The sequence below is a fragment of the Mauremys mutica genome, chromosome 1 (assembly GCF_020497125.1).
Source record: "Mauremys mutica isolate MM-2020 ecotype Southern chromosome 1, ASM2049712v1, whole genome shotgun sequence".
NCBI lineage: Eukaryota > Metazoa > Chordata > Testudines > Geoemydidae > Mauremys > Mauremys mutica.
In genome coordinates, this window is record NC_059072.1 from 248,042,244 (window position 1) to 248,069,579 (window position 27,336).

A 27,336-nucleotide genomic window follows, 5' to 3' on the forward strand; every position below is an offset into this window, starting at 1 on the left:
GTAGACAGATACTGGGCTAGATGGACCTTTGGTCTGACCCGGTACGGCCTTTCTTATGTTCTTATGTTAGTATTTAAGGATGAATATTGAAAACCTATTAAAGAAATAGACAAATTTGTCTCCATAGTTCTATACTCATGTCTTTTTTTAAATTTTGTCTCCATCATGTTTTTTAGAGGAATGCGTGGTACATGATGTGCTGCATAGTCAAAATTTGGTATCTGTACTGGTAAGAGAACCGCTTATTATTGATTGTTTATTAGATAAAACACTGGCTCTTCAGCACATGAATTACAACTTCACTTGGTATAAAAGTGGGAGAAAAATGCCTGTAACTCAAGTGAAACTTTCCAGAATACATCAGCACGAGAACTTGCTTTGGTTTATGCCTGCAATTTTAGAAGACTCAGGATCCTATGAATGTGTCATGTGGTAAGAATGTGTTTTTAACTTTGGTTTGTTTTTTTTACAAAAGCTACATCGCTGTAGATGTGAGTTTGAAAAAGAATCATTAAACAAATATCTGAATTACTTTTCTGATATTAAGTCTGGGGTTAGTTTGTAGTTTTTCCCTTCACAAACATTTATGGTTTATATTAAAAACAGAGCTATTCATCTTGATTTACAGCAGAGCTGATTTTGATGAGGCTGTTAGACTTTATTAGAAAAGAATCCCAAGTACATTAATCGCTGACACGACTTCATGATTAGGGCTGGTCAGAAAATACTAATTATTTTCTATGGAAGCTTTCAAACTAAAGGAGGCTTTTTTTTTAATTTGAATTTTTTTTCAGAATTTTGATATTTTTTTTTAAAAGAAAATTATTGGAAATAAAACATTTTCATTTTGATTGGAATTTAATGGAGTTAAGTTTTGTTTCTTGGTAATATCTTTTATTTCATGTAGTTGAAAATCAGAAAATTACAAATGCTGCAAAAAGTTGTAATGAAAAGCACTTTTCCTTGAAAAACTTTCGGATGAAACACTTTCAGCCAGCCCTAGCCATGATATCATGAGATTTGTGTCTATTCAGATGATATGATGATATGACACAATGGTGGTAAATCCTCAGCTGGTATTAATTGCTGTAGTTCCAATTACTTCAATGGAGACATGACAAATTGCAACAGTGAAGGATCTGTCCCAATGATTTTTTCCCCCAAGAGGTACACCCTGGTCCTGCTGCCCAGCTTTAAAAACTCATGCCGATCCTAACCCTCTTCAGGCCTCCAGAAAACCATGCCCAGCCTTAATTTTCAGTTGTAATGCAGATGTAGCCATGGTCCCAGAAATCTTTCCCTGTTCTGGCCCTTGAAGAACTAAGAGTTGATCCAAACTGATGTATTCCAGGGGTTCTCAGACTTTTGTACTGGTGACCTGTTTCACATAGCAAGCCTGTGACCCCCCCTTATACATTAAAAACACTTTTTTATATATTTAACACCATTATAAATGCTGGATGCAAAGTGGGGTTTGGGGTGGAGGCTGACAGCTCGCGACCCCCTATGTAATAACCTTGCGACCCCCTGAAGGGTCCTGACCCCCAGTTTGAGAACCCCTGATTTATTCTTTCCCAGCTACAGCATTCTCCTGGGCCACTGAAATTCAGTAATCATTTGTTTCTTCAGCATAAGCTAGTTGCCTGAATACTGTTTGAAGGCCAGTAGCCAGGGTATGATGACGTTCATTCATGGACACGTATTTGCACGTAGGAGGTTCATACCCCAGTTTGAACAGTGTTTGTTTGCTGTGAGTTTTCAGGGATTGGAGGAATTTTTGCTAATTAAAACACTACTAGCAAACAAATTCTCTCAGACTTTTAAAACAGTCAGTTCATTGACCGTCTGAAGTAATTAGGCAGACCCAAAGAAAAGGACTCTGAGAGCAGGTTCTCTGGTATAGTGCAGCAACTGGTCTTGCACCACTAGTGGACTCTGACCCAAAAATCCTCTGGTCATAAAGCTGGCATAAGCAGCTCAGGGAAGATCACGCCAATGTAAGGACAATTTTCTGGTGATATAAAGCCAGTGTAGGGGCTCTTAGGTTATTACCTTTCCTTGCTGCCAGAATAGCTGAAGAGGAAGCATAGCTAGATGACCCTTACACCCAGGGGCGGCTCTACCTTTTTGGCCGCCCCAAGTAGTCATGCGCGGGAGGCGCCCCGGAGCCGCGGGAGCAGCGGACCTGCCGCGGGCATGACTGAGGAGGGTCCGCTGGTTGTGCGGCTCGGCTGGACCTCCCGCAGCTGCGGACGGTTCGCAGGTCCGGCGGCTCTGCTTGAGCTGCCGCAGGCATGCCTGCGGGAGGTCCAGCCGAGCCGCGGAACCAGCGAACCGTCCGCAGTCATGTCTGCGGCAGGTCCACTGGAGCCGCGGGACGAGCGCCCCCTCCGCAGTCATGCCTGCGGCAGGTCCGGTCGTCCCGGGGCTCCGGTGGACCTCCCGCAGGCATGACTGCGGCAGGTCCACCGGCCCAGCCTGCCGCCCCCCCGGGAAAGGGCTGCCCCACGCGCGTGCTTGCCGTGCTGGGGTCTGGAGCCGGCCCTACTTACACCACACCAATCCTTTTATCCCCTTCTTTGCAGCCTTAAATTAGATCAGCTTGAAGGCTGTTTTAACTTGGAAGGGCGATTGGCGCTGCACGCCAGATTTGGAGGAGTGCAGTGGAGAGCTTTACGCCATGTGTGTGTACATACTGATCTGCATTCTGTGCAGCTTAGTTTTCCCTCAGGATCTGTCTCTTAATTTGTTCATAGATATAGGTAACATTTTATGCAGTGTCATACCTGACCAGGCTGTCGTTTTTTTTTTGTTTTTGTTTTTTTGTTTTGGTAATTGTATGGGCTTCATGGATTATGGAATGAATGAAGGAATTGATGCTAGAGAATGCAGAGCTGGGGGAGAGGATGGGAGCGGGGTAGGAAATTCTTGTTACAAGACCCTTTGACAGTCAGTCTGCTAGACAGCAATGGATTTGCTTCTGGCGGAGGGGGAATGTGGGGGGTGGGACTATGTTCTCAACTTTCCAGCCTGATGTTAAAGCTTCATTAGAACTGGCCAAAGAGAGAGGGCAGCAGGTATGAAAAGGATATAAATATGAAAAATTAGAAGTGTAATTCAGCTGCTTTGTTTTCATTACAGGAATTTAACAAGCTGCAACAAAATATATTTCAGTGTGACAGTTTTCAAAAATACTGCTGGTTTGTGTTTTAATGGAGATTTTCTCTATGCTCAAGAGATATCCGCATCATCAAATGAAAAGATTGTGTGTCCTCATCTAGACTATTTCAGAGATGAGAAAAATACTTTACCCATTCACTGGTATAAGGTATCAGATTATGTGGGATCTGTCCCCTATTTCATTTCAGCCACTGTTTTGTATTTTAACTTATGTTTAGAATTGATAATGGAGGGTGGGGAGAAAGAATAGATCATATGTAAATAAGAAGAAGGCAGCATTATCTCCTGTAAGTGTAAACAAACTTGTTTGTCTTAGCGATTGGCTGAACAAGGAGTAGGACTGAGTGGACTTGTAGGCTTTGAAGTTTTACATTTGTTTTGGTTTTGAGTGCAGTTGTGTAACAAAAAAAATCTACATTTGTAATTTGCACTTTCACGATAGAGATCTCACTACAGTACTTGTATTTCAATTCACCTCATACTATTTCTTTTACCATTTTTACAGTGCTAATATTTGTAATAAAATATTAGTGACAACTGTACTCTTTGTATTCTGTTGGAATTGAAATCAATATATTTGAAAATGGAGGAAAAAATCCAAAAATATTTAATAAATTTCAATTGGTATTCCATTGTTTAACAGTGCAATTAAAACTGCAATTAATCGTGATTAAATTTTTAATCTTGATTAATTTTTTTGAGTTAACTGCGTGAGTTAACTGGGATTAATCGACAACCCTAGTTTTAACATAAGATTCATATTGAACCTAACTGGTGAAATTACGTTGCCACATTCCATGGCAACGAATATTTGAATTTTATATTTTTTTAGTACTGTATTCTTATTCTCTGTGATTTAACAGAGCACTTTTTGTTGTGTTTAGGAATGTAATCTGATTGACAATGAAAGATTTCTAAGTTGGGATGATGATCTCATAATAAATAGTGCAAATGTAAATGATTCAGGAAATTACTCATGCAAAATGACATATAATTATATGGAAAAAGAATATAACATTTCACGAAACATTTATGTAACTGTTATAGGTAAGTCTCGTTTTTATTCTTTGGTGTATTTGTAGAGTTCAATGTTATTTTTTTTTTTGCAAATCTAGAAGTTTCAGTCAATTCATTGGTTAGTGTGGATTCAAAGGAATGCCAAATTGGACAACTAAGATATCGTTTGTTAGTAATTCTTTTATAACTTTAAATTTAAGGGAGAGCCAGAAGACTGAAAAACACTAATATTATTTTTGTTTGTTTGTATTACAGTAAAATAAATAGAGATTCCAGTCAGGATCTGGGGTCCCATTGTGCTAGGAGCTGTACAAACACACAGGAAAACACAGGCCTTGTCTGGATTAATTTACAATATAAGGGTCTGTTCTAAACTGGGGATGGATGTACTGGTGTAACAGCACTAGTACCATATATTGAAGCAAACTCTAGGGGGAATGCACTTCCCTGGTGTAAAATGAGGCTTGCACTAGTGTGGCTTTTCCATGATTTGAAACTGGGAGCATTTGTATTGGTGCCACAGCACTAATGCAACCCCCCCCACCCCCCAGTGCAAGCTCTGTTTTAACCTGGGACAGTTCATCTACACTGGGGTCTTGCATCAGCAGCTGCACCAGTACAAATACTCTCAACATAGACAGGTCCTGATTTTAAGACAGGATGTCACAGTTGTGTTTAAGAAACAATCAGAGGAAGGAAAATTCTCAGGGATAAGATCCGGTGGTCTAACTAGTGCTCAATTTGGTTGGTTTAATAATCTCCAGCTGAGGAGAGGAAAAGACTCTAAAGCCACTTTCCCACTCCCTTGATTCTGATGATAAAATAGCCCCTGTCCCAGGTGACCGCTCTACCATGTACACCGGCCCCACCCTTCCCTTGCCCAGGTGCTGCCCGCACAGAGTGAGGTAGGAGTGTATGGTGCAGAGTTAGCGTTGCTAGTTTTATGCCAGGGCAATTTCTAGCTTCCCTTTAAGAGCAGATTTTAGGCTGCCTTGGCCCTCAGAGCAGCACAAATGACAGCAGCTGAAGATCTGGTCAGATGAGTTAGATTCATTTTTCTGTATGATTCCCTTTTCCTACTTTACGGATTTGTGTTTTTATTTCTCACCTTCTTAAAAATAAATACATCTTTATTCTTGGCTACAAAAATAGGTTTTAAGAACATTACCTTTCCACATGCTTTAAGTATTCACTGCACTTGCAAGTTTTTCTAATAGTATTTTAAACTGCTGCTTTCTCCAGTGTTTTTGTGAGGTTATTTTTAATAATCACTGCCCTTCTTTATTTACCTCTACTTTTTGGAAGCTACTGCCTTTACTTATTTTATATATTAATTTAAATAAAAAACCACAGTCAAAGTAACTCATCCCATTACTTGGCTACTTCTCGTCCATTGCCCCTGCCAGTCACTGCTATTTCCTAGGCAATAAAGTGTCCTTTACGAGCACAGAATAGCCGCAGCCATTAAAAGTACTAGGCACTGAAAGTCAGTGATTGCCACTTGAAGCCTGAATGTTCTAGGGAAGTAGGGGAACATGGTAAGGAGCAGGGATGTTGGAGGGACTATACTGTGGATCAGGATGAAGGGGGAAGTGTATGGGGCAGTCTGGGCATGGAGACAGATGGGGGTGCTAAAGGGACATCGGAAGAGGAGCGCAGCTCTGTGGGTTGCTGGGAAGAGGGTTCAAGATGGTTCGGAGAAGATGAGCATGAGAGATGCTAGGTCTCTACAGAGGGACAGAATATATGTCAGCCGATAGCTATCCATGTGAATAACTGTGGTGATACATGTTAAAAACACACCTGGAAAGTTCCCCACACAACTCTTCATTAACTTTCAGTTAAGCTTGCCAGACTCTGCATCCCACCAACTCAAACTGCAAAAAAGCAAAGAAATAAGGAGTTGGGACATTCAACCCCATATGCTCCAGTCATCCATTTCCCTTCTTTTTTTTTTTATTGGTCTGAGTTGGTGAGAGATGCAGTCTAGCAACCTTAACTTGCTTTATTTGATGTCTTTTCTTTTTCAAATCCCCAGCTCATGGAGTCATGATTATTTGAGTCTGCTGTTACTTTTTACAAAAAAAAAGTTTCTAGCCCTCATGACTGCAGAGAAAAACTTGAAGATGTCACTCTAATGCACCCTGAAGGTCACCAAACCAGAAGGCAAATAAAAAGAACTCAACATGTATTATCTTTAAAAAAATACATATATAATTTTTAAGCCACTCTCTGTTATTTTGGTGCATGGCTTTTGAACACTTGGGTTTGCAATTTGGTAAGATTGAGTTAACTTAATCTTTTGTGTGTGTGTGTGTGTGGGGGGGGGGATATATATAATAATGCTATCATTTGTAAAGCATTCTGGGATCCTCCAGGGCACAAGAAGACATGTATTTATCCAATAGAGTCCTCATATTAGCAGCCCCTCTTTTTTCAGCAAAAATTTGTCGTTATCCGACAGTTGCCAGTAAGTGGAAGGAGCTTTGCAGGGCTGCAGCCAGGGATGGAAGCACTGGTACATGCTGATCTTGCGCCCCAGGATAGGCCATAGATAGGGCAGCAGTGGGGAAGAGGGCTGCTGCCTGGATGCTGGGGCTTTCCGTAGAAAACGAGGGAACTGGGGGCCTGCACAGTATCTCTCCCTGAGCTCTCCAGACTGCATCCTGCCCTGGTACTGCGGGTCTAGGCTCAGCACATCCCAGCATCCCTATGCTCCAAGGAAAGTCCTGGCTGCAGGCAGGTTTGCAGGACTGCAGGCAGGGAAGGAAGCGCTGGGACATGCTGAGTCTGGTCCCCTTGTCCCAGGACAGAACACAGCCTGGAGAACGCAGGGAGAGGTGCCATGCAGCTCCAGCGCTTCCTTTCCTGTCTGCAGCCCTAGAGGGAAGCTCTTGGACATGCTCAGCATCAACTGCAGACAGGTTTGCGAGGCTTCCGCTCACTAAGACAGGATAGTGGGCCATTCGATGGACTGTTGGTCTGATCCAGTATGGCCATTCTTATATTCTTAGGAGGTGCTAGAAGAGGCCGAGCACCAGCCACAGGTAGGTTTGAGGGACTGCAGCTGGGGAAGACATATCCCAGTCCTTCCTACCCTGGCTGCAAACCTGCCTGCGGCTGGGGCTTTCCACAAAAACTGTTTTCAGTAGTGGGCGTGCCTGTTGCCAGTATACAAAGGGTTTAACAAAATGCAAACGGTTTAACAAAATGTTTCTGCTAACAACCTGGAGAACAACCACTTTTGGTTACTAAGCAGTATCCACTGTACTGATGTTCACACCTGGAGCTCTATAGCCATAATTGTAGTGCTAAAGTGAATTATAATTAACTAATGCTTTGCGGAGCCACTGTGGTCCAGGAGCTCTAGCACTGGATTGGGTCTTCAGAGACCTGGGTTCTAATCATGGCACTGCATGGCTTGGAGTAAGTTGCATCACTTCTGTTCCTCTTTTTTTCCCTCCTGCCCTGTGCCTGTCTTGTCTGCTTAGATCATAAAGTCTTTAGGGGAAAGGACTGTCTCTTACTATGTGTCTGTCCAGTGTCTGGCATGCTGAGGCTGTAGGAATAAGAAATGGGATGGAGTGGCAGGGTATAAAGGTTTTATTAGCATAAGTTTGGGTTGACCCTGTCACCCATCACAAATTAAGCACAACTATTTGATAAGAAAACGGTTCTGATTTTTCTACAAAACTAATATCGTTAAGGTATTTGCAAGTATTTCTGGTATTTAACTTGATGTAGTTCATCTTTTTTTTTTTTTTTTTTGGTCTGGATTAAGTCGAGAACTGTTATCTTGGTCACTACAAATAGGGATGGAGCAGGGAGAGTGAAGGGTTGTTGATATTTTGGGATACTGTAACTGTTAATGTGTTTTACCTCTTCCCCTACTTTTCTTGGTCTGTTTATTGTTTTATGGAAGTTCTTCAGAAAGAAAAGAACAAGCAAATGCAAAACAAACGTATAGAAAAATACTTTTTGAAAAAGTTTGAGGTTCTTTTCATTGCAAAGGAACGGTAAGGGCTACAAGCAAAAGTTTTGTGTTCTTGTTCTGCAGTTCATCTATAAACCACTCCTGCCCGTTAGTGGTATTTCTAAACTAGTGCTGTACTAAATGTCCTTGTGATTATTTCTGATAAAATTTTGTATTTATGCATTTTTTTTTAATTTTTAGAAACCCCACTGAAGAAGAAAACTGAAATTCTTTATCCAAGAAACAACACAATTGAAGTGGAACTTGGTAAGAAATGGGCTCATAGCACATTATAAAACTTGAGAGTATTTTGTCTCCTTGTGAATCCATAACCCCCTTTTTATGGTCCTCAGACTTCTTGAGTTTGGGAAACCTTTCCTGTATTTTCCCAAAATTCATTGAACCTCCATTGATATTTTTATTTTTGTAAAAGGGGGTTGATGGGTTCTTCATCTGTCTCCTGTCAGTCTTGTTGGGATAGCTAAAAAGTCTGAGGCTCTGGCTCTGCTTCTACATGGCTGAAGTAGCAGCTGCAAAGTGGTCTACTTGATATCTTTTGACCATCTTACATAAATATTGAGTAACTTGCAGTGAGGAGGATAAAGGGGTGGTTCAGAAAAGGGCAATGAGAACAATTAAGGATGTGGAAAAAATGTAATAGATTTGGATTGTTTACCTTAGACAGGGCCGGCTCCAGGCACCATTTCAGCAAGCAGGTGCTTGGGACGGCCAAGGGGAAGGGGCGGCACGTCGGGCTCTTTGGCGGCAATTCGGTGGTGGGTCCCTCCGTCCCTCTCGGAGGGAAGGACCTGCTGCCGAAGAAGAAAGCGGCACGGTGGAGGTGCCGCCGATCACGGCTTTTTTTTTTTTTTTTTTTTTTTTTGGTGGTTGGGGTGGCAAAAACCCTGGAGCCAGCCCTGACCTTTGAAAGGAGATGAACAAGAGGGGACATGATAGACATCCTCCTCACAAACAAACAAAACCCCACCCTGCTCCAAGCAGAGTTTTGATTCCAAAAAGGGAAAAGTGCCAGAGACTGCATGGTCTGCTTGGGACTGTGCTACTGCTATTGACTTCATGTGGAAGATGTTCAGATGCCATGTTGACGGGCAACAATATAAAACTCGAAGATAGATAAAAGTATATACAATAATAAATTATATCTAACGTAGGAGCTTCAGCCCTTCTTGTCTCCTAACACAACAAGAAGTCTTTCGATTAAAGTAAAAAGGTGGCAGATGTGGAACTAAGTGCTTTTTGCACAACATGTAATTAGATTGTAGAACTTGCTGTGACAGGAAGTCTTTGAGCCCAAAATTTAGCAAGGTTCAAAAACTGTTTTGGATGTCGATAGAGATAAGAATAGCCACACTTTTTACAGTTAATGATATGATTTATTTTGGATGGGATATTAAATCCTATGTTTCAGGGCTTTAGCCCATGTCTAACTATTAGAGATCAGGATGAGACCTAATGTGGAGGGCAGCTTATTTCACATCTTCCTACCACAGGGTTCTTGTACCTTCCTCTGAAGCATCTGGCACTGACTTCTGTCAGAGGCAGAGTACTATACTAGATGGACCTGAGATCTGATCCAGTGTGGCAAATCCTATGTTCTTAAATACTTTCTAATGAATTGGGGTGGGGTGATCTATGTCCCTTCCCCAAATGCCAGGGGTGCCCACCCTGATTCAGTGTCTCATTTTTCACCTTCCAAGGCTTGCCTTTAGAAGGGACTTGAAAAGAGGGCTGGGGAGAAAGGGTAAGTGATTTTGCTGCTTTGCGATGTCTAAACAAAACCTGGCATGTGTTTTCAAATTTTAAAATAAAAACCTGTTAGAAGCTGGGACTGGACTAGATAATTGCCCAGTTCTGTTCTCTCCCTCTGAAGCATCTGGTGCTGGCCGCTTTTAGAAGACAGCATACTGGGTTAGATGGACCATAGGTCTGATCCATTATGGCCATTCTTATGTTCTTAACCAAACCTGCATTTTTGCATCTTTTTAGACTGTCCAGTCGTGTCTTTCCTGTCCGTGTGTGTGTGTGTGTATATCTATATATATCTATCTGGGGGGTGGGGGAGAATGGGATTTGCTTGCAGACTGAGATGTGCACTGTGATCTTTCTCAGCCCTTAAGTGAAGAACTGGGGAATGTCGAAGCTTTAACAGATTTTTTTCCCATTAGATCTTCAAATCTCTATAGGATGTTTTAGTTAAATAGATGTTAACAAAAGCAAACCTAATAGACTTTTAAACAGCCTGGATAAATGCCACTCCTTTCAGGCCATGATCCTACAAACACTTGTTCACATGAGTTACTTCACCAGGGGCTGCTTCAGGCACCAGTGCAGCAAGCGTGTGCCTGGGGTAGCAAGCCGTGGGGGGCGGCCTGCGGGTAACTGTGCGGGCAGCAGTCAGGCAGCCTTCGGCAGCGTTTCTGTGGGAGGTCCGCCGGTCCTGCGGTTTCAGCGGTAATTCAGTGGCGGGTACACCAAAGGCGCAGGACCGGCGGACCTCCTGCAGAACTGCCACCGAATCTGCATGACCGGGGCAGACCTCCCGCAGAAACGCCGCCGAAGGCTGCCTGACTGTCATGTTTGGGGCGGCAAAAAATGTAGAGCCGCCCCGAACTTCACACACGTGTTTACTGGATTGGCTTTAATCAAATTTCCCTTGCTTGGTATTTGGAATATCATAATTCTACCAGTCTTCTGATTATTTATAGAATCTCTCAGGGAAAATAAAGCAGGTAAGATATGTGAATTTCTAATGTTTTTTTAAAAAGTGGGGGAGGACCCTTAAACAAACCCTCACTTCATGTCACCTTAGTCTGTTGAAAAGAAACAACAAAGGCAGAAATCTGTGTTTTCCCTTGTGGGTCACCTTTAACCCTAGAAATGGGAAAACCTGAAATTTTTACCACAAATAAAATCATTCAAAAATTGTATAATTAACAGGAAAAAAAATCACTGCTTTTGTTACTTCATATCCTGTATGCTGTTTGGCTTATGAATTCTTTGGGGCAAGACCCTTTGCTCCTGAGGCAATTGTGCTCCACTGTGCATGTGCAGAATTCATGTTCAGTGCAGAATTTATTCCCCACAGAAAATACATTCTGCCCAAGAAGTTCTGCAGTTCTGCCTTTTGCTCACAGGAGGCCATTGTGGCACCAGAACAGCTGACCGACTGGCATTAACATCTAGCAGTCAGCTGTGTTCATTACAGCAGCCTGCAGGTGGAGCTAGAGTAGGGTACATGGAGCTTCTGGGGGGGTCATGGGCTGGGGTCCAGAAGAGCTAATCGGAACACAGGCTGGGATGTGGGCTCAGGAGCTAGTGGAGTGACAGCATTGAACCGGGGGGGCGGCTCCAAAACCATATGATGATGATGGGGGATAGGAGGGCTCTGGGGCTATATGGGGATGGGGGCAGATGTGCCTGTCTGAATGGGAGAGGCTTGGGGTCTGCTTGGGAGAGGGTCCCCAACTCCCTAAGAATCCCGCCCGCAAAACAAACTGTTCCATACTTCTCCCACCCACACCCAACAACCCTCCAAGTTCACTCCGAGGCTCCTTTCTGCTCCCTCAGCTCCTCCGTTACTCCTGACTCCCCCAAGTCTTTGCAATGCTTCTGGGGGGTGCAGAAATACAGTTCTGTATTGTAGTTTAAATGAATTACTCAAACTTCTGTAAAAGCATGCTTAGTAAGGAATCTATTTGTCCAAAAAAAATAATAATCCTGAATCTTTTTTTTTTTTTTGTATCTGTATTGTTACAGGCATACTTGCTGAGATGTATTTTGAAATAAATTACCAAAATAATTGAAACTGGTGTATTTATATTGTGTTGTTTTGACAAATAAAATATGCACAATTTTGCAGAATTTTAAAATATGGTGTACAGAATTGTTAGGCTCAGACTTCCCCCAGGTGTATCCCTTGTCTTCATGCTTGTGTGAAAAAGCACTTAGTTCACTTTTGGTGCTATACCAACAATAATAAAAAGTGGTTCTGGAATTCTACTTTCAACAAATATGGTGTTATGTCTTCTACAATAAGAGAATGTCCAGCACACTTCAAGAAAATTTTTGCAGGATAAAGAGCAGCTGATTTTGTCCTAGTGATCTGCTGTATCTGGACCAAATGTAGAAAATGACAAGGTTTGTGATATATTTAAACCTCTCCTAATTGTTGTGGATGGAAGAGTTTTGTATTTGTTCTTTTATGAATTTTCTGCTCTGACCTTTTCAAGCTTTGCACTGAAGCCATAAACCTGAGAGAACATTATTTCATCAATAGATGTGTCAAATTTAAGAGGCAATTATGGTCATTTTGTTCAGAATAGAATTAACGTATTTATTCTCTGAAGGGATTAATTGACTGGGCTCTTTATAATTTGCTATAATTAGCTCTTGTAAAACAAACAGCTGATGGTCTGACAAGGGATCTGCTAAAGCTTCATAATTCTGGAAACTACCTCCTTTGTTCTGTCAGATTGCTCTTTAGATATTTGCTGGTGTTGGTTGCTGACGTTTCCCATGCTCCTTTACATGAGTGGATCTCATGACTATGCAGAGTAAATGGTATCTCATGGCCATTTTCTAATGCTATTTTTCAGGGTCCAGTGTTATCGTGGACTGCAATGTATCAAGTTCTAAAGATAATTCAATTGGAATATCCTGGAGAGTCAATAATACTTTAGTCAATTTTTTGTTTATGGGGAGAGTCCAAGAGGGAAATCAGTAAGTATACTGCATATAAAAGTGTATATCAGTTGATCACTGACTGCAATGTATGAAAATACCCTTAGTGTTTGTAATGCCTCTCTTTGCTTCCCAGGAGGGATCCTAATTCTGTGTTTCTTAAAAACCAATTTGGACAACTAGTATCCTACTAAACTTCAATAGACCCTAGGAGAAAAAATAACATGGGTACTTTGGAACATATTGCTTTACAAAAAAATCTGTTCACTGGGCATGGCACCATTCAGGGGATATAACCCCCAAGCATCACCAGTCTGCATTGGTTTTACCCCTACCCAAAGAAAAATATTCCTGAAAGTTAAGTGTATGAGCTACTGAAGCAAATTTGTCCAACAGCTGCATATAGAAACCTCATGTGCTTTTTAGAAAATAGAATACTAGCAGTTTTGCCAACCCTGAGAGTTCAAAAATCATGAGTTAGATCCTCCAAACTAGCAAAATTGTCTCAAAAAACCATGAGATTTATAAAAATTGATTTGGGGTTCTTTCTATATGCCTTTTGGTTTTTGGGGTGCACTTGGATCACATTTTTAAGCTTTTCTCTTCAGTTATGAGGGCTTGAAATGTTTTTCTTTTTAAGTGAAGACTGAGAGTCTCAAGAAATGTATTCAGTTATGTGAGCTGGGGCTTTCAGGCAAATGCCAAATACCATGAAACTTCGTAATAAAATTATAGAAATGTAGGGTAGGGAAGGGACCTTGAGAGGTCATCTCGTGCAGCCCCCCCCCATGCTGATGGAGGACCTAGACCAGTGGTGGGCAACCTGCAACCCACGGGCCACACGCGGCCCATCAGGGTAGTTCGCTGGCGGGCCGCCAGACAGTTTGTTTACATTTGCACATCTGCCTGAAGCTCCCCGTGGCCGCGGTTTGCCGTTCCTGGCCAATGGGAGCACGGGGTGGCCGTGCAAATGTAAACAAACTATCTGGCCTGCCAGTGGATTCCCCTGATGGGCCGCGTGTGGCCCACAGGTTGCCCACCACTGAGCTAGACCATCCCAGAGCGGTGTTTTGTCTAAAATGTTGTTAACATCCTCCAATGATGGGGATTCCTATCCCAGCACTTGCCTGAATGTACAGATAGAAGGTTTTCCTACTGTCTAACCTCAGTCTCCTTCGCTGCAGATTAAGCTGATTACTGCTTATTGTAGCTTCAGTGGCCAAGGGGTACAACTGATCAGCATCCCAGCCCTGTAACAGCCCTGACTGTGTTTGAAGACTGTTACCAGGTCTCACCTCAGACTTATTTTCTCAAGACTAAATATACCCAGGTGTTTTTTAACCTTTCTTCATAGGTTATTTTCTAAACCTTTTATTGTTTGTTGTTGCTCTCCTCTGGACTTCCTTCAAATTGTCCACATCTTTGTCAAAGTGTGGCTCCCAAAACTGGACACGGTACTCCCGCTGAGGCCTCCCTAGTGCCCAGTAGTGTGGAACAATTAGCTCCTGTCACTTACATACAACACTCATGTTGGTGCATCCTGGAATATTAGGTTGTTTTTTGTTTTTTTTGCAACTGCATCACATTGTTGGCGCATACTCAATTATGTCTACTGCTTTCCCCTTATCCACTTTGCCAGTAACCCTGTCAAAGAAGGAAATTAGGTTGTTTTGGTGTGGTTTGTTCTTGACAAATCCAAGTTGGCTATTACTTATCACTGTATTATCCTCTATATGCTTACAAATCAATTGTTTGAAATATGAGAGTTGGCAGCACTGTCTTTATATAGAATTGCCTCATGTCTCTCTCTCTCACACTGGGCAATGATAGCATGAATAAGATGCTTTCGTGTATGTAAATCTAGTCTATTTTGATTGAGAGCTCCTGGTGCTGTCTCCCTATGTGCCTACACATGAGGCCATGCTCTTGACTGGAGTTCTGAGGTACATCTGTAATTCAGATAATTTATAATCGTAGACTCCAGATATCCATCTGTTTTGAAAAGATTAAGGCACATTTCAGAAGATAAAATATAACTATTGTCCTGTTTTGTTTTCAAATGAAGAAACTTGCCTAATGTGGCTTTTATTATTTTAATTATTCACTACCTTTTTGGATAGAGAAGATTCTTTCCCAGATGGGTACTTATTCTCTACAGTGACGCTCAACATCACAGAAGTGAAGCAAGAGGATTATGGATGTCAGTTTGTGTGTCATGCTGGTGAAGTTGCAGCCTACATTGCATTAAGACAGCCAGGTCAGGCATTCAGTCTTAATAATGTTCTGAACTGCTCTTGTAGTCAGGAGTTAATTTAAAAAGGAGATGAGGGGAACGCTTTGAAAAGGGACAGACTAAGGGGGTGTGAAAACTTGGGATAATGGGCAGGAAAGGGGCTATAAAATCATTGTAAATCTGGAAGTAGCTTCATTAATGTCAAAGGAGTTACTACAGATTTACTGATAGCATTATTCACCAAAACATCAATGGTTTTGCAGATGGAGTAGAATACATATGGAAAAGCACATTCTGAATTTACAGCAGACATCTGCTTCTGAGAGTGGTGCTTCTCCAGCCAGAGAACCAAAGTGTTCCATGTTCTCAGGTGTCCAGTCATGACAGCATAAATTTCAAGTATTGAATACCTTCAAATGAACTGCTTACAAACAAGCAGTAGACCTGGAATTATTTGTCAGCAATTATTTGGAATAATGAATACATTCAAGAAAATCACAATCAGTTTGCAGAAAATTAATGAACAGAAAAAGAGGAGAAAGATGTCTGATTTTTATTATAGATTATTCACACAGTTATAACTGTCTTTAGACAGCTTAAAAGGGCTCTAATTTCAGAATTCTACACAGTTTTTTGTTTGAATGTTCCTTGACCAGTGCTGTCATTTCAATATATTATGTATTTTTCCCTTGCGGATGTAGTTCGAAATTTTCAAGGATACTTGATTGGAGGACTCATTGCACCAGTGTTTGTAATAATTGTTGCCATATTAATCTACAAGTATTTCAAGGTTGACATTGTGCTCTGGTATCGAAAATCCTGTCATCCCTTTCTGAGTAAAGAAGGTAGGTGTGTATAGCCATGTAGCTAATGTACATGGCATACAATCCCAGGATTCATTAAGAATTCTTAAGAGAATAATGTGTAGCCTTTTTAAGCGGGAGCAGATGCAGGAAATGTCCCTGAATGAGCAAGCTTGCTTGGAATTTCCATCTGTGTGTTGCGTTGTGTTTGCAATATGGATGATGAAAAGATTGAGTACTAGATTTTTAAAAGGGCTTCTACTCAGTGTCTGTTTTTGCAGACACAATGTTCTCCAGCGTATTTTATGCAAAGTCAGTTATGAGTGCAAATCCCCCTTTTTAGATGCCGAAGTACTTCAGTATGGCCATCTTAGTGGTGTCATTTTTATTTGTATTGTGGTAGTATCTAGAAGCCCAGAGACCTCTTGTGCTAGGCTCTGTACAAACATATAGCAAAATGATGACCATCTCTGCACTGAATAGTTTACAATTTAAGACTCCCTAGACAACAGGTGGATATGATAGACAGTCAAGGGGAACACAAAGGCACCAGTGGAATGATACGGGTTAGCATGATAGGCAATGATCACAGAACAGCACTGTTTTAATCATTGTCCAAAGTAAGTATCATAACAGAGATGGAGGGTTTCGAAAAAAGGGACAATGCGGTACTTCTGTAGATATTGATATGGCACTTCTATGAGGCATAGGGACAGGATGGGAGAAAGTGTGCTTGTTGAAAAACCATTATAATTTTAACTGTAAGATGTGAACCTACGATTCATTGAAGGTGAAAAAAAATATGGGTGCAGTCTTTGAAAGTGCAAAATGTGCTCCGACAAAAAAGGAAGTCTGCCATTTGAAAATCTGGGCTTAAATGCACTTTGAACAGAGAGTGTGAAATGCCTTATATATGTAAGCTACCAGACTTTGGCTTGTGTAGGTAGTAAAGCAGGTATGTAAATCTACTAGAAACAAAAACCTTTTTCAGGTTTATCTGCTCTCTGCTTTGCAGGGAAACTATTTCTAACTGCGAGACATGCATACTACAAAATACTTACAGCTGCAGAGCAGTTCTTGTAATGAAAGGCTGATGTCACCAAGAGCTACTGCTGCAGCTGACAAGGTGATACCGTGATAAGGTAGTTTCTGGCTCAGTGTTAAAACAGAAATCGGGGTGGTTCTCAATCTTTTCAGAAGACTGTACCCCTTTCAGGAGTCTGATTTGTCTTGCATGCCCCACATTTCACCTCAGTTAAAAACTCTGGCTTCAGCACTGCACGGTAGAGCTTGGACTTCGGCTTTCCGCCCTGGGCCCCAGTGAGTCTAACGCTGGCTCAGGTGACCCCATTGAAATGAACTCACTCCCAGTTTGAGGATTGCCGATATGGTATATAGAGCAGTATAAACAAGTCCTTGTCTGTATGACATTTTAGTTTGTGAGTGCTTTTTATGTAGCCTGTTGTAAAACTAGGCAGATATCTAGACGAGTTGATGTACCCTTTGGAAGACTTCCTGAGTACTCCGAGGGATGCGCATACACCTGGTTGAGAACCACTGCGCTATGGCAGCAGTGAAGAACTTCTAGCCAGCCCTGCAACTCTTAGTATTTGTCATTCTAAATAGGTAGTAAAACAGTAAATTTGCACAATTTTTATTTTTGCCTGAATAATGAAATGCAGTTAATTTTGGTATTTTTTTTCAGCATTTAACAAAAATTGCTTTATTATTAACCTGTGGTTATTTGTATGTTCTATTCAAACAATTAACTCATGAAATAAAGTTTAAAATAGAAAAGGTGGGAAAATATTCTTATTCCTTTAAAATTTTTGTCTTACAAATCATTGCTTCTATCTTGTTCAGTTTCAGATGGGAAGATCTATGATGCTTATGTATTGTATCCAAAAATCAACAAAGTAGATTGCATCTACACACCAGATAACTTTGTGCTAAAGCTGCTTCCTCAGGTTTTAGAGAGACAGTGTGGATATAATCTGTTTATACTTGGAAGAGATGATTTACCAGGAAAAGGTAAAATGAAAAATGATTGTATTCTCTCATTGCCTTTAAAGTAGAACCGGGTGAGTTTTCTCATCATTCTCTTTGAATACTAGAGCGGGGCAGGAATGTTTCACATCAGTATGGTCGCATGGGTCACATCATGACATAGAGGCAGGAGAGTAAGGCACCAATTTTTATAATAGTAATTTCGGGAATATAGATGCTCTGAAATATTTTAAATTGGAGCTAGGTTGGAATGCAACTACTAGTGGAAGTGGGAGAAGAGAAGGCCACTTGACGTTCTTCTTCGAGTGCTGGCCCTTATGTGTATTCCACTGTGGATACGCATTCACTCCATGCACCCGGAGCCAGAGAACTTTTGAAAGCAGGGTTTGTTGGTCCACACACATTCGCCCAGGCTCACTTCATGCCTCTGACCGAGGAGGTAAAGGACGAGGCGGACCGACTTCCTCTTCATATCCTTCTCACCATGGTCCAGTTCAGAATCTCTAGAGTCCCAATCTTTGGCTTTCTCTTTTATTTATTAATAGATATCTGTCAATATTTTTTTGTAGTTCTAAAATTTTAAAGTTTTTATCTGATAGTTTTAGTGTTTTATGGTTATTTAGTTAGTCTCTCCTGACCTGGGGAGCACCCCCCCTCCTCCCCAATTTAGGTACTGGACTATACCCAGAACTCCTGGGCTTCAAAATGTGTGCTTCCTCCCTGCAATCCTTCTCAATCAGGGACAACCACCAATGCTGCGTGTGCTGCCTTAGGGGAGTCCACATCATGACAAGGGCAGGAACTTTGCCATAGGAAGCACCTAATGGAAAAGGCCAAGAGGCAGCAATCAGATCAGGCTGGGGGATTCCCTCCTTCCCCCAGCATACATCAGTCTGATTCTGCCAAGAGTGCATCTCCTGCCATGAAGTCTCACTCAGGAGCAAAGAAGTCTACCCCACAGATCTCTTGATGGGGTCTTGTTGGGAGAGTAGGGAGCATTCTCATGAGCATTAGGCTAAGTTCACTTCCAAATCCACTCTGAAGAAGTCGGATTCAGCCCTGTCTAAACCGAGCAAGTCGATAAGCTCAGCCCAAGACAACCTAGTAAGTCCTATGTCTCAGAGCCATGACAAGAAAGCCTGCATGTTTAGGGCTCCGTTGGCACCAGATCGTGATCTGGCACCTGCAGACTGCTAAGTCCAACATCTCCCTACTCCCACACACTTTTTGGGGTTGTGTAGCACTCTTTTTCAGCACCTGGAGTACAGTGGATAAATGGGTGCTGAACATCATCCATTCTGGCTGTACGATAGAGTTTATGTCCCTCCCTCCTCCAAAACCTCCTTCCTCACCCCCTCATGGGGGCCACTCTCACGATAAGATTCTCAGACAAAGTGGAATCCCTCTTACAGCGGGGAGCAATAAAGAAGATTGCTCTTCAGTACCAAGGGTGGGGGATTTACTCAACATACTGGGATCAGACTGTATCCTCTCAAAGAATCTCAAAATGGATCTGACTGTTTAATTGTCCAGTCCCCCGTCCCGCCACATAGGGTAAGAGCTCATTCCACAAGAGGGCAAGCAGCGTCTCTGGCATCGCTTCGAGAGGTGCTGCTACTCGATACCTGCAGAGCAGCTACAAGGGGCTCCATCCACGTGTTTGTGAGACACTATGCCTTGGTACAGGACTCCTCTGCTGATACATCTTTTGGAATCACAGTCCTTCATTTGGCTCTGCCATCAATGACTTCTCACCCTCCTCCTATCTGAGTACTGCGTGTCAGTCACCAACAGTGAATACTCATAGAGACCAGCACTAAAAGAAGAGAAAGTTGCTTACCTTTTAGTAACTAGAGATTCTTTGAGATGTGTGGTCCCTATCTGTATTCCTCTACCCGCCCTCCTTCCCCTCTGCTTTGGATCTTCTGTGATTTGAGGTAGAGAAGGAACTGGAGAGGCAGTCGGTCCACCCCGCCCTTTATCTCCTTGGTTGATGGCACAAGGTGAGCCAAGGCACATGTGTGGACCAATGGACACTGCTTTCAAAATTCTCCAGCTCTGAGTGCATGCAAAACACAGAATCATAGACTTTAAGGTCAGAAGGGACCATTATGATCATCTAGTCTGACCTCCGGCACAATGCAGGCCACAGAATCTCACCCACCCACTCCTTTATCAAACCTGTGTCTGAGCCATTGAAGTCCTCAAATCGTGGTTTAAAGACTTCAAGGTGCAGAGAACCTTCCAGCAAGTGACCTGTGCCCCACACTGCAGAGGAAGGTGAAAACCCCTCAGGGCTTCTGCCAATCTGTCTTGGAGGAAAATTCCTTAAATCTTGGGAAGATGGATTTTGGTCATCTAAAAATCAGAAAGTGACTTTAAGACACTTTAATGCCAGGGCTATTTCTTCTCTCTCTCTCTCTCTCTCATTTCATATGAAATCCTCCACATTTAACACTGAGCCCAGCATCAGCAAAAATAGTACATTGTTTATGTTTTCTTGTAGAAAGGGCCAAAAGTCTGCAGTGTACAGGGAAAAAAAGAGAGTTGTTTCAGCCCAGACATGTCTAGTACCCCAGTAGCAAAACTTCTTGATGTCCAACACTGCTCATTAGAAATTGAAACAGTAGATTGATGTGTGCCTGGCACACTGAGAAAGACAACATCTCCCTTCATTAAATGATTATTAAGTGACTCATTAAGGAGAAGCAGGGTTTTGCAGCAATCCTGCAGGTGAGAATTATAGTTTTGTGCAAGAATCATAGGGCCATATACACTCATGGTGTGGTAATAGTAATATTACTACTACTCAGCACTTCTAAAACACTTTTCATCCAAAGCTCTCTTGTGTATCCGCAGTAGAATACAGATAGGGGCCACACATCTTGAAGAACTTCCAGTTACTATAAGGTAGGTAATTTTGCATGGATTAAAAAAAAAAACAAATCAGCTGTATCATTAAAGTAAGGCCTAGAATGCACATTTAAAAATGTTACCAGCATAGCTATGTTGGTAAGGTGTATGGTTTTCTTGCCACCAAAAAGCTCTCTAGTGTTGACACAATTATACATGTATAAAAGTGTGTGTATAGCTTATTTTGCTTCTGTACTGGAATATGCCAGTATAATTGTGTCTATATTAGAGGAGGGTTGTCACTTTAATTGTGCTGACATAAGAAAAAGTAAATATCTATTTTTAATGGGGGGCGAGAGATTCTTTTGTATGAGCTAAAAGTTGATCATTCTTTGTGTCTTTTACAGCTGTGGTCAATGTTGTTGATGAAACCATTAAACAAAGCAGAAGGCTTATAATTGTATTAGTACCAGAATCATCAAGTTGCAGTTTATTAGAGGATATCTTTGAACAGCAACTGGCTGTGTACAATGCTCTTGTCCGGGATGGAATTAAAGTTATTCTGATTGAGCTAGATAAAATAAAGGACTATACGAACATGCCAGAATCAATTAAATACATTAAGCAAAAGCATGGGGCCATCAGATGGAAAGGAGACTTCACAGAGAAATCTCATTCAGCAAATACAAAATTTTGGAAAAATGTCAGATACCGAATGCCACCCAGACGTCCAGTTTTTTCAGAACTACACTTGCTGCCAACAGCCTTGAACACCTTTCAAACCACAGAAAGATGAGGCATGTGTCACTTTAATGGCCCTGGGCAGCTCCATTTTGAATGCTGTTTTGATGGATTTTGTTAGAATGCTGATTGTGTACATGGTAAATGGATGATTTCACTTAAAACCTTTTAGGACTGCATTCACAGGTTAAAGAAAGCTAATTCTCATTCCTCTGCGCAGAGCTAGCCAGCAGGATACACAGAAGTATTCCTTCAATGTTATATTAATGACAATATTAGAATAACGACAGCAGAAAAGCAGCACTGAACACAGCAGAAACCTCTGGGGAAAAAATAAGCTTTTGAAAGGACACTTAAGACTCTTTTTGAACGTGTGCTTCTAGAAAAAAAATGTATTAAAGCAGAATATTCCGATATCTTTTATGTTATGTTATGTTAACTGGGTCCAGATTTATATTGAGTTTTGTTAGTGATATTATATGTCTTTAGCCTGTGATACAACTGCAGTAGTTAGCGCAGTTCATTAATCTGTTCTTTATCACTAACTTATTCAGTCCACCCAAGTTAGACCCTCTTCACCCCGCCACCAAGCATGGTCAGACATTGCCATGCATATCCTGCAAAAGTTCATCTTACTCTGAATTGTAGATCTTCAACTCCCAACAAATACCTTTTTAGATGAATATGAACAGTTTGAAAGATGGAGGCAGTTCAGCTGAAAGATGCCACAGTGATTAGTTTTTAAGCATAATATTACTGAACATACTTGAAATGATCTGGAAGAGGGGCAAAGGATTAAACAGATGTAAAATGTTAAATTACTTCACTGATAATACTAATTTGGAGTATGAGGCAAGCACCAAGGAGAACAAAGTAAACATATGAAGGCCGGAAATCCATGCATAAAATGATACAATCTAATCCAAAGAGATTCACTAGAAGCATTACAAAATGTCCCATACTGAACAGTCAGTGACCTGGCAGAAAGGCAGACTAGGTGATCTCCCATCTCCTAACGTCTAAGAATTGATGAGAAATGATAGCAGTGTGTTTAATATTGGTCAGGTATAAGTATTAAGTTAATGGGGCAAGTGTGGGTTTTTTTTGGTTTGATTTTTAAAAAAAATATGTGCAATAGTTGCAGCTGATTTTTAATAAATTTCCAGTACTGTTTTGAGTCGATTTTTGAAGCAAACTGCAGGGATTTGATGGTATAATTCCCTCTTGTATAAATTATAAAGACTGCTAAAGCCTCTTACAGTTTTGTGGAAGATATAACCCTTTTGAAGCAGCGGTGTATTGTTAACCAAATGACACTGAACTACAACACACAGGTTGCTGGCCAGGAGAGGTCAGAAGTTTTAGAAATGATACCTTTTTTGAGAAAAGGAGGCAAGATTTTCATAGACCTTTCCTGGCACAGTGGAGGATTTAATGTTTGCAGGTTGTAATAGAGTAGTCTATGTATAGTTATCCAAGTGTTCTGACTACAACTGCTAAGAAATTAGTCTGTACTGAAGAGGACTACAAGGGCCTGGAATATGTTTAAGATACAGGGATTTACAACAACGAGCTAGTCAATGTATTGGCTTTCAGTGGATTACAGGTGGAAGGAAATTTGTATTTTTGTAAATGATAGGAAAAAATCATGCTCTTGAAATGAAGAGTAAAGTTGCAGAGTTCACATTGGTCATGTGAGAAATGAAAACCTGTAGGGCAGGCCAGATAAAACTGGAAAACTGTGGTGAAATTTGGGAGATCAAATATCGAATATCTAAATGTATGGATACTATACTGACGTTCTGTGGATCTACTGATTGCCTTCTAAATTAGCCAGAAAAGGTTATTTCACTCTGAAACTAAAGCTTTTAAGGCCCCATGATTACAATGGGACTACTTGCAAAAAATAGTTAAGCGTGTGTGTAAGGCCTGGTCTACACTATGCGTTTAAACCGGTTTTAGGAGTGTTAAACCGATTTAACGCCACACCCGTCCACACTAAGAGGCCCCTTATATCGATTTTAATGGCTCTTTAAATCGGTTTCTGTACTCCTCCCCGACGAGAGGAGTAGCGCTAATATCGGGATTAACATATCGCAAATCGACGGTATTGGCCTCCGGGCGGTATCCCACAGTGCACCACTGACCACTCTGGACAGCATTCTGAACTCGGATGCACTGGCCAGGTAGACTGGAAAAGCCCCGCGAACTTTTGAAATTCATTTCCTGCTTCCCCAGCGTGGAGAGCTCATCAGCACAGGTGACCACGCACAGCTCATCTGCACAGGTAACAATGCAGTCTCCTGAGAATCGAAAAAGAGCCCCAGCATGGACTGCACGGGAGGTACTGGATCTGATCGCTATATGGGGAGAGGATTCAGTGCTAACAGAACTGTGTTCCAAAAGACGAAATGAAAAAGTATTTGAAAGAATTTCTAAGGCTATGACGGATAAAGGCCACAGCAGGGACTCACTGCAGTGCAGAGTGAAAGTTAAGGAGCTCAGACAAGCCTACCAGAAAACGAAAGAAGCAAACGGAAGGTCCAGGGCAGGGCCAAAAACATGCCGCTTCTATGCTGAGCTGCATGCAATTTTAGGGGGCTGCGCCACAAGTACCCCACCCCTGTCCGTGGATTCCGAGGTGGGGGTTGTAATCTCTGCCATGGCTGAGGATTATGTGGACGGGGAAGATGACGATGAAGAAGAGGAGGACGAGCTAGCAGACAGCACACACAACTCCGTGAGCCCCAACAGCCAGGAGCTTTTTCTCACCCTGACGGAATTACCCTCCCAAGCCACTACCCCAGACAATGAAGCCATGGAAGGGACCTCTGGTGAGTGTACTTTTGCAAATATCAAACACTGTTTTTTAAGCAAGCGTTTTTTAATGATTGATTTGCCCTGAGGACTTGGGATGCATTCGCAGACAGTATAGTTACTTAGAAAAGTTTGTTAACATGTCTGGGGATTGAGCGGAAATCCTCCAGGAACATCTCAATGAAGTGCTCCTGGAGGTACTCCAGAAGCCTTTGCAGAAGGTTTCTGGGCAAGGCAGCCTTGTTCTGTCCACCATGGTAGGACACTTTACCACGCCATGCATGTAGCAAGTAATCTGGTATTATTGCATGGCAAAGCATAGCTGCGTATGGTCCCGGTGATTGCTGGCATTCAAGAAGCATCTGTTCTTTATCTCGCTGTGTTATCCTCAGCAAAGTGATATCATTCAGGGTAACCTGGTTGAAAATCAGGAATTTAAGTAAGGGGGATGGCCATTTTCCTACTGGGTTCGTGGACTGCAGCAGCTTAAAAAAAATCCTTTCCTGCACGTAGCCAAGCGGGGGGAGGGGAGGAGTGAAATGCCGATGATCTTTTTCGTGTTTGGTCAGCGGGGATCTTCCCCAAGCTACCAGCCATGCAGTGGGGGAGGGGGAAGGGTGTTGATTAGCAGGGAGCTAGCATGGTATTAGCCATGCGTTGGGGGGAGGGGTAAATCACTGCAGAAGCCGAAAGACAGTGGCTTACCATGGCCGCATGCAAGCTGAATTCTGATGCCCGGACCTGTGTCTGTGAGATCTGTAACCCCAGAGCTGCAGGCACTCAGTATTAAGATGAAAAATGCGACCTTGTAGGGAAATCACATGTGCTATGTAAGGTGAATAGTGCTGTTCACTGTGAAAGAGTATAACCATTGTTCTGTAAAATGTATCTTTTTAAATACTTCTCTCCCTCATGCAGCTGCAAATTTTTCAATCCTCCCTGCTCCATCCCAAAGGCTAGCCCAGATAAGGCGGAGGAAAAAGAAGACGCGAGATGAAATGTTCTCGGATATTATGGAAGTTACACGCAAGGAAAGAGCTCATCTGAATGAGTGGAAGGACGTGGTATCAAATTACAGGAAAGATGCCAGTGAACGTGAGGACAGGAGGGACACCTGAGATGAGAGGTGGCGGCAGGAAGACCGGCAGGAAAATCAGCAGTGGTGGGATGCAACTCGGGGGCTGCTGTGTGATCAAACTGACATGCTCCGGCATCTGGTGGAGCTTCAGGAACGGCAGCAGGATCACAGAGTGCCGCTGCAGCCCCTGTATAACCACCCTCAACCCTCACCATGTTCCACATCCTCCTCACCCAGACGTGTAAGAACGCGTTGGGGGAGGCTCCGTGCACCCGCCCACTCCACCCCCGCGGACAGCCCAACCAGAAGGCTGTCATTACTGTGAAATTTTTTAAGTGGCCTTCTCCATCCCTCCTATCCTCCTCCCAAACCACACCCTTACTTCTCTCCCTCTTTTTATAATGAATTAATAAAGAATACATGATTTTTAAATGAGAGTGACTTTATTTGCATAAGTAAGCTGTACTCGAAGGGGGAGGGTGGGTTGCTTACAGGGAATGAGTCAATCAAGGGGGGTGGGGGTTCATCAAGGGGAAACAAACACAGCAGTCACACCCTACCCTGGCCAGTGATGAAGCTCGTTTTCAAAGCTTCTCTGATGCGCACCGCTTCCTGGTGTGCTCTTCTAATCTCCCTGGTGTCTGGCTGCGCGTAATCAGCGGCCAGATGATTTGACTCAGCCTCCCACCCCGCCATAAAGGTCTCCCCCTTACTCTCACAGAGATTGTGGAGAATACAGCAAGCAGCAATAACATAGGGGACATTGGTTTGGCTGAGGTCTGAGCGAGTCAGTAATGTGCGCCAGCGCGCCTTTAAACAGCCAAATGCACATTCTACCACCATTCTGCACTTGCTCAGCCTGTAGTTGAACAGATCCTGACCACTGTCCAGGCTGCCTGTGTATGGCTTCATAAGCCATGGCATCAAGGGGTAGGCTGGGTCCCCCCAGGATAACGACAGGCATTTCAACATCCCCAACTGTTATTTTCTGGTCTGGGAAGTAATTCCCTTGCTGCAGCCATTTAAACAGAGTAGTGCATCTGAAGACGTGAGCGTCATGAACCCTCCCTGGCCATCCCACGTGGATGTTGGTGAAACGTCCCTTGTGATCCACCAGTGCTTGCAGCACCATTGAAAAGTACCCCTTCCGGTTTACGTACTGGGTGCCCTGGCGCTCCGGTGCCAAGATAGGGATATGGGTTCCATCTATCGCCCCACCACAGTTAGGGAATCCCATTGCAGCAAAGCCATCCACTATGGCCTGCACGTTTCCCAGAGTCACAACCTTTCGTAGCAGCAGCTTAGTGATTGCTTTGGCTACTTGCATCACAGCAGCCCCCACAGTAGATTTTCCAACTCCAAATTGATTCCCAACTGACCGGGTAGCTGTCTGGCGTTGCAAGCTTCCACGGGGCTATCGCCACTCGCTTCTCTACTGTGAGGGCTGCTCTCATCTTGGTATGGCGTTTCAGGGCAGGGGTAAGCAAGTCACAAAGTTCCATGAAAGTGCCCTTACGCATGCGAAAGTTTCGCAGCCACTGGGAATCGTCCCAAACCTGCAACACAATGCGGTCCCACCAGTCAGTGCTTGTTTCCCGAGCCCAAAATCGGCGTTCAATAGATAGAATCTGCCCCATTACCATCAGGATCTCCAAAGCGCAGGGGCCCGCGGTTTGAGAGAATTCCGTGTCCACGTCCTCATCACTGTCATCGCTGCGCTGCCGTATCCGCCGCCTCCTCGCCTCGGTTTGAAGGTCCTGGTTCACCATATACTGCACGAGAGTGCGCGAGGTGTTTAAAACATCCACGATTGCAGTATTGAGCTGAGCAGGGTCCATGCTTGCTGTGTTATGGCGTCTGCACAGTTCACCCAGGAAAAAAGGCGCAAAACGGTTGTCTGCTGCTTTCAGGGAGGGAGGGGTAAGGCTGTACC

At 42.7% G+C, this 27,336-nt stretch overlaps 1 protein-coding gene across 4 annotated transcripts in view; it reads left to right on the top strand.

The window, feature by feature from the left end:
• The window catches only part of LOC123366313 (interleukin-1 receptor-like 2), a 31,314-nt gene extending 8,629 nt beyond the window's left edge, over positions 1–22,685 (top strand). For 2 of the 4 annotated variants that reach the window (XM_045009641.1, XM_045009648.1), the window contains 9 exons: positions 264–432; positions 3,142–3,328; positions 4,065–4,227; positions 8,372–8,437; positions 12,787–12,910; positions 14,992–15,128; positions 15,806–15,949; positions 17,771–17,938; positions 21,175–22,685. In XM_045009641.1, coding sequence (XP_044865576.1) covers positions 264–432; positions 3,142–3,328; positions 4,065–4,227; positions 8,372–8,437; positions 12,787–12,910; positions 14,992–15,128; positions 15,806–15,949; positions 17,771–17,938; positions 21,175–21,563 — 1,547 coding nt within the window. In that variant the 3' untranslated portion in view covers positions 21,564–22,685. Of the gene's footprint in view, positions 1–176; positions 433–3,141; positions 3,329–4,064; positions 4,228–8,371; positions 8,438–12,786; positions 12,911–14,991; positions 15,129–15,805; positions 15,950–17,770; positions 17,939–21,174 lie in introns of all 4 variants that reach the window. The other 2 variants (XM_045009632.1, XM_045009658.1) reach the window with 2 other exon arrangements.
• The last annotated feature ends 4,651 nt before the right edge of the window (positions 22,686–27,336 follow it).